This window comes from Callorhinus ursinus, unplaced genomic scaffold (assembly GCF_003265705.2).
Source record: "Callorhinus ursinus isolate GAN/ISIS: 27379988/994484 unplaced genomic scaffold, GSC_fseal_2.0 scaffold5, whole genome shotgun sequence".
In the NCBI taxonomy this organism is placed as follows: Eukaryota; Metazoa; Chordata; class Mammalia; order Carnivora; family Otariidae; genus Callorhinus; species Callorhinus ursinus.
Genome location: NW_027397067.1, coordinates 38,785,854 through 38,799,069, shown reverse-complemented (window position 1 = coordinate 38,799,069; position 13,216 = coordinate 38,785,854). Strand labels below are relative to the sequence as shown.

At 37.4% G+C, this 13,216-nt stretch overlaps 1 protein-coding gene across 4 annotated transcripts in view; it reads right to left on the bottom strand.

Moving 5' to 3' along the window:
- Nucleotides 1-420: 420 nt before the first annotated feature.
- Nucleotides 421-13,216, bottom strand: part of LRRC69 (leucine rich repeat containing 69) — a 90,709-nt gene continuing 77,913 nt past the window's right edge. For all 4 annotated transcript variants that reach the window (XM_025871487.2, XM_073892951.1, XM_073892952.1 and 1 more), the window contains one exon: nt 421-741. In XM_025871487.2, the coding sequence (XP_025727272.1) occupies nt 631-741 (111 nt within the window). In that variant the 3' untranslated portion in view covers nt 421-630. The remainder of the gene's footprint in view (nt 742-13,216) is intronic.

The following is a 13,216-nucleotide window of genomic DNA, read 5'->3' as shown; positions in this document are numbered from 1 at the left end:
CAAATTCTCATTTCAGCGCTACTGCCCTGGCTTCCATAAGTTTCTCTTGTGAAAAACAAAACTAAATAAAGAACAAAACTTTAAAAGTAGAAACAAAGTGATGTTAGGAGTAAACAAGCCTGAGTTTCCAGGCTTCTACTCAGCTTTAAGTGGAGTAAAGGTTTTATCTTAGTCAATAAGACGTTAGTGCCTCTTAAAAAATAAGAGCTCAGCTGAAATCATACAAATGTGATACAACTGTCTCACACTAAAAGGTAATCCTCTTTCAATTGCAAAACATGCATAAAATAAATACTTGTCCCCATCAAAGTCTCTTAATACTTACCCAGAAAAGGAGGGTGGTGGTCATAAAATGACAGGAAAAAATACTTGCCACACAGATCTTTATTTTTCCATTCTTTATTTTGTTTTTAAGTCAAAGAACAGCACACCTAGAGTCTAAACAAGCTAAAGGTAGATGATAGTGCTTAAACTGGGATCTTTACAAGTAAATTATTTTTCTTCCTTTGCTTAATGTACCGGCAAAGGGAAGAGACACAGCATGGTATCATAAGTAGGGCATAATCTGACTCTGTGTGCAGAGCTGATGGGGCAAGTCATGTGAGGCTCTAAGTGAGCTGCTCACCGGCTCTACACTTGAGCAATTCCAAAGACATTAGGGCCACGTTGATTAAAACATTTGTAAGAACAAATTAATATTCGAAGAGGTACCAGCTGTAGATTTCTGCTTATCTTCCAGTTCTAAAAGGTAAAGATTAAAAATAAAATTAAAGCAGTACTCAATAAATATTTTGGAATAAAATAAACATTAACATTCTCCGAGATTTCACAATATTAATTTCTAAAGGGCACACAGTACTCTATTTATGTTTGATTTGCTCTTTTCCCACACACAAATTAACTAGCTAAGAAAGGCATATTCAAAACTAAACAATGGGGTGCCTGGGTGGTTCAGTCAGCTGAGTATCTGACTGTCGGTTTCAGTTCAGGTCATGATCTCAGGGTCCTGAGATCTAGCTCCACGTCATTGGGCTCAGTACAGAGTCTGCTTGAGATTCTCTCTCTCCCTTTCCCTCTGTCCCTCCTCCCGTTCTCTCTCTCCCTAAAATAAATAAATCTTTAAAAAAAATAAACAAAACTCAATGATAAAGGATTATCTGTGCTTTTATCCAAATATATTATTATACTGTCTAGCCATAATGTGTTTAGGATGAAGATAAAAAACAATACAGAATCCACACAAACCTGATTTCTGTCCTACAGGGATGTTAAATTGATCAATCAGCAGACATTTATTGAATTCCCCAGTGAATATCTTGGTTTGGCCTGTCCAGCATCCATTTCCCATGGAAATTAATATTCTTTGCTCACTATGCATAATGTTAAGATTGGCTGGATTTCAGACAATTTGCCCAATACATGACTTAAGTTTTTGTACTTCAAATCTCTGTTTTTAATTCTCAATACACAAAATAGGCAGTCAAAAACCCTGTTAGCCAACTTAGTATACATGTTTTCACCACTAATGTGGAAATAATGGCAACTTCAAAAACTTACCATCTGTATGCTTTATAAACAACTTCTGAAGTCAACATAGCTCTCAAAGAATCCAAAACAGTCACACAACTAGTAGTTTAACTCGTTGACAATGCTACTTACTTTTATCATGGACCCACTGGGCTGTCATCATCACAATCCACAGTGAGAGATTTCATTACCGTTTGGTTCACTCTTCCACAAAAGAACTGTGAGGACCCATTTAAACGTTCAAATACCTAAGCACAGTTATTAATCCATCCTTGAGAGAGTAATAGCCTTTCAACCTTGGTGGGTTGAAAGTCAAAGTCATATGTCACATCACCTTCTCATCTACCTCCAACCATGACTATGAAGTACTCAGAGGATACATGGCACTATCTGATGATAAAATATTTGGGATTAAGGTGGAAAATGGTACAGAATCTCTACAAATCTGACTTTATTCCTAAAAGGAAGTTTAGTTGATCAATCAGCAAACATTTAGTGAAATCTCCAATCAGCATCTTGTTTTTACCTGTCCAGCATCTATTTCCCATTCTGCTGGCAAAAAAGCCCATCTTTTCCCTTTTGGGAAACATCCCTTCACTGATTTCAGTGTTTATGTTATGGAAGAGAGAGGATAACTGATTCCACTCCCTGGCTCAAAACTTAGCCACATAACTCAAATCCAGCCCATAACCCAAGACAGTCCAATAAAGCCAATGAACATCAGCCCTAGGGCTTTCCCTGGATCTACTAAGAGAAGGAAGCTCTACCTCTATTGACAGAGGGCATAGTGTAGGGTGCAATGAGTGCAAAACCAAACAAAGGAAAGCAGAGACAATACACAAAGAAGGACAGATTCCTGATGATAAATTTGGGTTACCTGATCGAGCATGACTAAGTATTCAGCCAGACCCATTCCTAGACTTTCTTTATTACTTGTCATTAGTTAGTTAGTGCATAAGTTGGGTTTCTTTAACTTGCAACCAAAAGTTCTAAAAAATTATAAGCAACCTAAACTTGAACCACATTAAGCAAAGTGCCAAGGATACAAAGATATATAACAATCTCTGCCTCGAAGAATCTTTTCAATATCTAGTTGGAAAGCTAATACATAAACACAAAAAATAACTAGAAACATAAGGCTCAACACCATGATAGGTTCTGTGTTATTCAGAGAAGGGAGACACCACCATAGACTGCACATTAAGCAAAATTTTGTGGTATAAGAAAATGGTGAGCTGGGTTTTGAAGGATGACTATGTTGTGACTGCCTGGAAAGGACACGAAAGGACATTCCAAAACAGTGGGCTGTGAGAGCAGAAGTTCAGGAATGTGCATATTGTATTGGGGAAACAATACAATATAAACAATAAACAGACCATAAAATGTTGAATCATGGACTATCAACAATAAGTGAATACATTAGTCCAGGGGTAAGAATTCATAAAGTTTTCCAATGATATACAAATTATGTACAGTATTTTAAATCTATATGAGATCATAGTGATCAACTGGATTATAGTGGCTAAGTGTTGAAATTGTGCTCAAAAGCTAAATGTGTTTTTTCCCCTTAGCCTATGGGTCCAACCAGCTACCCCTGCTTACTACTGTAGCACATTTCATCTACAACTAAGGGCTATCAAAATAAACCATGCTAATACACTTCACTTAGCTGCTATTTAAGGAACTAGGACAAAGAATAGAGCCATCAACTAAAATGAGGTTACAGAAAGACAAACATAAACCAAGGAAACAAGTGGGGCCATACAGTTAATCTGATTCGCTTTGTCCAGTTTCTCCATGAGGTAAAAAGTTTACAGTAGAAACTATTAAAAGACATTTTCTATTTCCACTATGGTTTTAGCCATTTCCCTTGTGTCAGTAAGAAACTGTATGGGCAAGGTTTGCATTGGCTCTTGTTGCAGGCAGGAATGCAAAGGGTCTGTATCCCTCTTTCCCCTTCTTAGGGGTATCAAAGTTTAGTTAATTAAAATAAAATGTTTTGTTTCATTTTTTAGAAGTTTATTTTACCAATGGCCATTATCAGTTTTGTACTGAATATGAATCTTTGCTTATAATTATTCTATAACTTAATAATTACTATTTCTGGTATCTCTCAGTACTATGAATTGTTTGCTGGAAATTTTACTAAGAAAAATGAACTCAACATAATTCCTTAGGAACATACTTTTCCATCTAGAGTCACTGGATGCAGTAATATGTTTTCATAAAAAAAAAAGAAAGTCTCAAATACCTGACCTGTTGATATCCATTTAAATTTCTATGCCCATTTGTGGCATCATCACAATGGTTTCTACTAGTACACTTGTCCATTTGACATAAGCATGTTACAAAAGAATAACGACACACCCTCTTATAGAGGACCTCTCTTCACAAGCCTCAATTAACATAACTCCAAGATTCTGTGGAAGATAATTACTGGTTTGCTTGTTGTTTACAGATAGAAATTGAAACATCTGAAAGCTCCTTTTTGTCAAGCTGAAGATAGAAAAGGAAAAGGAATTGGTCTATGATTAGGCATGCTTTTATTCTGAAGTATCTTTGTAGCAAAAAGCTTTAAAATGTGAAAATATACTACAGTCTAATTTTTCACCCTTTACTATTTATAGTGAAATACATTATTTCCTAAAGCAAATGAATAGATGATTACATCCTCTCCCTATTTTAGGAAAAAGTAGTTTTGCCCTTTAAGTTTAAAAACATGTATTTACTAAGTTTTATATTTTTTGAATGGTGGAATTGAGAGTTTTTTTTAAAAATTCAACACATGCCTTATCAGTGACAATGACTGTCATCTTTTAAACTGAGAAATAAAAAGTTATCAAAATACATATTAATATCACAGTAAAAGTAAAGTTTTGAATAAGGTTTCAGTATTACATGATGCATAAAGCATAAGAAAAAAGAGTAAAATGGTTTCCTGTTTTCTTTGGAAAAGTATCATAGTAGGCAGAGTAGTGTCCCGACCCCCTTGCAAAGATGTTCATGTCCTAATCCCTGGAACCTATGAATATGTATGTTACCTTACATAACAGAAGGGACTTTACAGGTGTGATTAATATAAGGACCTTCAGAGGTCCATAATTATTCTGTATTATCTAGGTGGACTCAATTTCATTACAGGGATTGTTAAAACTGGAAGAAGGAGGCAGAAGAGTAGATCCAAGTGATGTGATGTGAGAAGGACCAGATCTGCCAGTGTTGGCTTTGAGGATGGAGGAAGGGGCCATGAGCCAAGGAATGTCAGTTGTCTCTAAAAGCTGGAAAGAACAAGAAAATGGATCCTCCCCTGGAGCCCCCAGAAAGCAATGGAGCCCTGCTGACACCTTGATTTTAGCTCAGTGAGACTCATGTTGGACTTCTGACCTACCAAACTGTAACATAATAAATTTTCATTAAGATACCACGTTTATGGCAGTTTGTTACATCAGCAATGGGACACTAATACTGGTATCATGTTCCAAATTAGCAGGACCATGAAAAGCATGACTATGACAGCCCCTCGGACACTCTGAAGCTAGAAGAGGCTTTGCTCTAATCCCTTCATTGCCCAGATGAGGAAATTAGTCCAGATACAGTGAGAAGGAAGGTGGTTTACCTTAAGTCTCAGGGTTCAAGCTAGAGACAGAACTAGACTCTAAGTTCACTAAACTGTGAACTAACTAACTGACTGTGTTAGTCAGAGTATTCCTCCCACGTTCTTTCACCAAAGTAGGATTTTGATTGTGGTTTAGTAACAATGTGCAGAGCTCTCTGAAAGAATGAACAGTTGTTGGAAAGTGCACACATTTTCAGATAATGCACAGAAGTACACTGCTTTGCTGTTCTGATCTATCTCCAACTGGCCAAACATATTCACTTGAATTATCCGCACAACACTTGAAACTCAGTATGTCTGAGATAAAAGTTGGGGTCTTGCCTCCCACATCAGCTCCCTCTGGAGTTTTCTGGTTTTTCTCCTTCACACCCTTCTGCAGTTTCCCTTATCCAATCAATCAAGTTCCATCAACCTTCCTCCTCCCATGAAGGTTCCTTTCCTTGCATTTTCTAATGCTACACCTTACACCCACACTAGACAACCACTAATAGGTCTCTTTTATTCAGCTTCTCTTCTCTTCTCTTCAACCTCCAGTTAATCCTGCACAGTACTGCTAAATGATTCCTTCTAAAATACATCTTTCTTTATATCAGTGGCTTGTCCCCACACATTCAGTAGGACTCCATTTCCAAATGGGATCAAGTTCAAACTCCTTATTCTGTCCTTTGACAGGTTCATAGAATTTGACCTCATTATTTTTTATAATGTCTCCTCCTCTCATTCCATGAACCAACTTAATTCACTGTCCTATGAACAAGATCCATTCTCCTCCATATCATTTTCTTCTAAAATATCCTCTCTGCTCCCTTCTCCATGTATCTGAATTCTACCCACATCAAGGTCTTGTAAAGTCGCAGCATCTTTCTGGGTACCTTCCAGGCCCAACAACTTACAACAATCTCGTCTTCCATTGTGAAGCACAAAAGCTCTTACCACTCATTTAACATTTAGTTTGTATTGCTAGTGTCTTTTTCATCTTTAGAGTTTAAGTTCTTAGATTTTAAACGATTTGGGACCAACTAGGTCCCCTACTTATTTGCCCTGTACTTAGCTCCCAGAGTTTCCTGTTTAAAGCAGGACCTCAAATATTTACAGAGTGACTGAAAATAATTTTAAAAATCTCAGATGAACATTCAGAATGACAATTCCTCCACACCAGCAGTGATAAAAGCCAGCAATGAGCACTACTCTAAAGTTAACTGCTCCACTTAAGAAGGGGAGCCACACATTCAGATTTGCCCAGGATAGTCCTGGTTTCCTGCTGGTTTTCCAGCTTACTAATAATGTTCACTTTCACTCTCAAAAGCATCTTGACTTAAGTAATACATTATATGGTCATTCTGCCCTGTAGGGCACTTTGGACTGTGATAAGAGCAGAAACCAGAAAGCAAGCAGCATTCTCTCCTCTACAGAGTGATCCTGCTCTACAACACCATGTCTTCATCATCAATGTCCTTTGAATTTCACGTGGGAGGTTCAAACATTTTGGTGATGCACAGCTTCAGATAAATGTACTGAAGTTGAATGCAATTTGAGATTCTTTAGAAGAAAAAACAATCATAGATATTGAATACAATTGTGACTCTACCTAGCAGTTTAAGAACAAAAGGGAGAGTTTTCTAAAGAGAAAAGAAAATTCAATGAGTTCCCAAAGGAGTAGAAGTAATCAAGATATAGTGTGTGAGTTCGTTTATACTATAATTGTTTTGCTATTTTCCGAATAAAATAATAAAGAACATTCATACCATTTCAATTTTTCTGAACAATAAATACATATCACTTTCACGACTGTTTAGAATTAGAAACGTGATGCCTTCTGATCCTCTTAGTGCCTAATGTACATTAAATTGACTAACCACTGCATAAATGTTTTAAAACCTACATTCATTTTCACAGTTGGCTGGCTGAAATGATCAGTTTCATAAATGAATGTCAGTGGTATCTAAACAGTAATAACCTTTTACTGCAAAGTAAGATTTTGCTCTACAAGTAATGAGTAAAATTATTAAATGTAATCTTATATCATGTTTCATTACTGGCAGCTTGTCATAAAAAAGGAATTAAGGTTGCAAATTTTCATTTATTTTCATAGAGTAGATCAGCATTTTCACTCATTTGTAGTGAAACCTATTCAATCTAATCTCTTTTGAGGGTAGTTTTAATTACATTACATCATTCAATACAGGGTTGAGAGTTCATATTCCAAACTGTTCCCTCCCTAAACTCTTCAACTTTAAAGGTATCTGGGGAAATGTTAAGTTCAACTAATGTAACTATACAAAATGAAAACTATCAAATGCATATCTTGGGCCCAGGATCACTCTCAAGTGTTTGGAAAGGATTTTATGAGACTATTTAGGTTACCTCTAAGTTACTAGTTCAAATATGGCCCGAGTTGGTAGTAACTAAAAAGGATTAGCTTTGTTGCTATTTCAAAGATTTACATCATTAGCAGTTAATACTTAAATATCAATTACGCTGAAATTATTGATAATTCTATCATTGCTAAGGACTTGCTGAACTCAGATGGCAAGAGCTGTAACATTTGGAAAAACACAAAGGCATCTGGATGAATTATGGTAAAGGTTAATATTTGATATTGAGTGGAACTTTTCATCAACTACTTTTCAGTCCTTAATCTCACTATTTCATAAGTACCACATAATTTCACATTCACCTGAATAAAAGCAATTACAATTTGATATTTGGTTGTTTCTAGTTGTTTTGTGTCAAGAATAAAGACCCATTTGTCATCAAGGGTACCCCCCCTTCAACTGTGCCTTCAGATGGCAAACTCCGGCAGAGACAGAACATTCTGCAAAGCACAACAAAGCAACCAGACGTTGGCATTATCAAATGGGCTCTCCCTTCATGATCAAGTATTTACTCTAAAGGTCAGCATTCTCTAAGTTTCGTTCCTGAAAAGATAATTAAGATATAAAATTTTTTAAATAGAAAGGAAGGCTTCTAGGCAAACTAGTTTTTGTATAATCTCCTTCTACTTAAGTGGAAAGGCAACACACAATCCTAAAGATTATATAAAAGCAACTGTTTACCAACATGGTTAATCTGATTATCATCCCCATGTATTCTGTGCACATTTTATTCTAGAAACAGGGAACTAAACAACCCCATTAAAATAAGATGTTTCAATTGGCAAGTACCTGGTAATGTATATCCCAATTTATCCAATTTTTAAATATCCTTAAATTTATTTGGCTTAATTTATAAATTCATACTATACACTTATTCTAATTCCATTGTTACATACTTTTTTCACTGTCACAAACTTACTAAATGTTACTTGTTTAATTTTTTCAATTATTTTAATAAAGTTAGGATCAGTGGTTGTTTCAAAGCAAAACAATTTTCCTTTTCAAATTTTTTCTTCTCACAATTTCCTGACACTCCAATGTCTTTTGCCTATCAACTTATCTAGGCATAGAATTCTAGATTTTGAGTTATTTTCTCTTAGTGCTTGAAGATATTATACCATTTTTTTCCTGGCATCTGCTCTCAGTCCATTGTCATTTCTTTGTAGATGATCTATTTTATTAAAAATCTATCTTTAAAAAAATTATCTTTAGCTCTTAATAGCTCCTCTTTGGCATAATGCAGTTTTGCCAAAATGTGTCTAGAGATGGATTTGTTCTTTCTTATTCTGCTTTGCACCCAATGTGCTATTTCAATGTGAGGGATCATGTCTTTCTCCAATAACTGAATATTTTCTGCCATTTGCAAGTATTCACACCTAGGTCTCTGGTTTATTTTTTTAACCATTATGTTTTTAACCCATGCTATATTCTTATGCCATTCTGTTGCTGTTTTTATAACACACTCAGACCTACTTAATTGATAAAAAAGGTATTCTTATCACCCTTTAATTTTTTTAAAGATTTTCTCTATTTGTGAGAGAGAGAACATGAGTTGGGGGGAGCAGCAGAGGGAGAAGTAGGCTCCCCAGTGAGCAGGGTGCCCGATACAGGGCTTGATCCCAGGACCCTGAGATCATGACCTGAGCCAAAGGCAGAAGGCAAACACTTAACCAACTGAGCCACCCAGGTGCCCTTCCCTTTTAACTTTTAAAATGAAATTATGTAGATACCAAATCTCTTTATTCTATTCTTTCTTCCATCCTTATTGTTTCTTCAGTAATGACCAATGTTAACATGCATGAGTGCATGTGTGTATGCATCTGTGTAAAATCCCGTAGGAAAATTCTTCCCTTCATGTGGCCTGAATTCCAGTGGTTCTACGTTCCACTCCATAAGTCAACAGAGGAAAAGCCTCCTCTCTCTTCCAGCTGACAGTCTTTCAAATATGGAAGACAGCTGTTGTGAATAATTATATAACCATCAATCAATGAATTTATTTGCACTTTCTTTTATGGTTCAAAATAAAAATGTATATGCTATAGAAGTACAACAAAAAGAGACCTAAAGGGGGTATCAAGAGGCATTAACTCAAGTCCTGTTATTTCAAAGATTTGAAACTTAAGATGAACAAGCTGCTTATCTTATTTAGTTGCTTCACCTCTAAATGGAGGCAATGAAAAACAAGTCATAAAGTTAATATGAACACTGTGACTTCATGTTACTCAAATATCACCTCCTCAGCAAAGTTTCCCTTAAACCTCCTGTGTCCTTCCAAAATTCATGTGTTAGTCCTCATAACTAATGTCATGATTTTAGGAGATGAGGCCTTTGGGAGGTGATTAGACCAGGACGACAGAGTCCTCATGATTGGGATTAGTGCCCTTAGAAGAGACCCCTCTAGCGTCTTCCAACACGTGAGACTATAACAAGAAATGTGTGATCCAAAAGAGGGCCCTCAACCAACCATGCTGGCACCTTGACCTCTGACTTCTAGCCTCCAGAACTGTAAGATATAAATTTCTGTTATTTATAAGCCACTCTTTCTGGGGTATTTCATTATAGTAGCCTGAACAGACAGGGACACCTAAGTAGCTGCTTGCTCTGTGATGTCATAGTATGAGTATATAACACCTTACTATAATGCTTATAACAATGTATTTTAATAAACGGTATGTGATTTCCTTAATGGCATGGACTGTCTTATTCATCTTTGGATCCTAAGAGACAAGCACAGTACCTTGCACATAGTAAGCACCCACTAAAGGTAACTGAAAGAAACAAACACATACAAATCATACTTAAGTGGGAAACTACCACCACTATCCATTTTCTAGTTGTTTTTTTTTAAGATTTTATTTATTTGACAGAGAGAGACACAGCGAGAGAGGGAACACAAGCAGGGGGAGTGAGAGAGGGAGAAGCAGGCTCCCCACTGAGCAGGGAGCCTGATGCGGGGCTTGATCCCAGGACCCTGAGATCATGACCTAAGCTGAAGGCAGACACTTAACGACTGAGCCACCCAGACGCCCCCCCATTTTCTAGTTGTTTAAAAACTTTCATATCTGCTCTTTTTAGCTTACTCAATCCCTTAAGGTGATGGAAAAGATGAGGCTCATCATGTGGTAACCAAATTTTAGCACTATTAATTCCTTAAAGTAGGCAGTACATAATCAAAACACTACACCCTTCCTGAATTAGCACACAACACAGACTAATTTTTTTAAAGATTTTATTTATTTAATTGACGGGGGGGGGGCACACAAGTGGGGGGAGCGGGAGAGGGAGAAGCAGGCTTCCCGCTGAGCAGGGAGCCCAGTGCGGGGCTCGATCCCAGGATCCTGGGATCATGGCCTGAGCCGAAGGCAGTCGCTTAACCAACTGAGCCACCCAGGCACCCCAACACAGACTAATTTTAAGTTTCATCTTTTACTAGCCCTTTCCACAGCCTACAATCATGCACATATTTCCCCATCCTCAAAATCTTTCCTCAAGCCTTCCTCACACTCTAGGGAACATCCTATTGCTCTCCTACCTTTACCCTATATATTTCATGGAGATTAGTTAAGACTTGTAGACTTCACTTCTGTGTTCCCATTTGGTTTCTGATCAAGGCAACCTGCTTCCCATTTAATGACACAAAGGAGACAATCTTCCTCTCCCAATTTTCCAGCTCAGTTTTTTCTCCTCAGCTCCGAATCTCTCAACTGGGAACCTTTAACCAACGCATGCTTGAGCCCACAGTAGAGTAAGGGAACAGCCAAATTATCTCACCCAGAGAATACTGTGGTAGGAAAGGACCAGCAGAACAAAGAGACTCCAAGGTCAGAAATAGAAGGGACAGGGCACAGAATAGATAAGCAGAAGTTAATGACAGTGGGCAACTCAGCAGACACCGTCATGAAGATACAACCACATCTGAGGTCTTGACAGGATGACCATACCCTTCAGAGGATGACCACATGGGACACTACTCAAGAGCTCCAAAAATTTGGTAATACAGGAAGAAAGGGAGGAGAAGGAAATCCTGAATGATCAAGATATCTTAAATGACCAAAAACTTCCTAAAATTACCACATAAACCTGGAACTAAAATAAGTTTTCCAGTAGAATGAGGGCCCAAATAGAAGATAAGTTCAGCAGAAGAAAAAGTAAGAAAATCCTCTTTCTCACACATCTGTGTTTTATAGCTAGAAAATCTGTGCTCGCAATACCTGATTTTGGCCCTCACTGCCTCCCTGACTATATTTTCTCATTCTCCTTTGCTGACTCCTGCTATTGTTCACCCCTTTGATAGTATGGTATTATCATCCTCAAGGGTTCTGTCCTTCTGACCTTCTCACCTCACCATATAAGGCTCCTTGAGCAATCTTCATTCCCCTGGCTTCGAGTATCTCGCAAAAAATAAATAAATAAATAATCTCATCTGGCTACTCCACTACTTCAACAACTCTAAGTAGGTGTTATGGGCAGAAACCTGTCCCCCACAAATTCATATGTTGAAATCTTAACCCCCAGTACCTCTAAATGTGACTATATTTGGAAATAGGGTCTTTAAAGTGGTAATTACGTTAAAATGAGGTCATTATGGTGGTCCCTAATTCAAGGTGACCATGTGCTTATGAGAAGAGGAAATTTGGACACAGGCAGGTACAAAGGGAAGATTATGTGAACACACACAGAAGATGATCATCTATGAGCCAAGGCGAGAAGCCACAAAAGAAACCAAGGCTTCTGATGCCTTGGTCTCATGCTTCTAACCTCCAGGAATGTGAGAAAATAAATTTCTGTTGTTGAAGCCACTCAGTCTGTGGCACTTTGTGATGGCAGCTGTAATAAACTGTAACAAACCAAGAGAGTAGCTTTCAAAATTAAGTTCAAACTTCACACACAAGAGCCATCCTGATCTCGCACCTGCTTCTCTCTCTAACCTCATCTCCCATCTCTGCGAGTTTCTGGCACTCATTGCATAATTTACTCACACAATGTTACCTTTGCACAGGCAGTTCCCATACCAAAAATGCCTGTCCGCTGGTACTTTATTCTAATACCTTCCTATCACTCAAAGCACATTTACAAGCAATGCTTATTAAAATAATGTTAACACGTATTATGTATTCAAGTACCAAGAATGATCACTGTGCTAGGCCCCAGGGATAGACAGAGAATGTCCCCATTTAAATGAAATGACTTCTTTTATTTTATTTTATTTTATTATGTCATGTTAGTCATCATAGAATACATCATTAGTTTTTGATGTAGTGATCCACGATTGTTTGTGTTATAGCACCACCCTGTACACTCCTCCATCACTGTACTTACATAAGAATGTAATAATTCTTTCTTGCCTGAAGGCCTTATTTTTTTTAAATCTATCCTATTAAGTATCTACTATGCACTACCTTTATGAAGCACCTACTATGCTAAGCACCATCTATGACATACCTAATGTATCGTTCATCTCAGCCCTGTGAGATATGTACTATTATTATCATTGCAATTTTACAAATGGAAGTTTAGCCCCAAAGGTAAATTAAGATGACACAGATGGTTAAGTGGCAGGGCTGGTCATCAAGCCTAATTTGTCAGAGTCCAATCACCTTCTTATACCACTTCTCCTTGGAACGTGTAAGTTCCTGAGAGGCCGGAGCTCTATATTCCCAGCCCTTGGTAAAGCACCTGATACATACTAGGAAAAAAA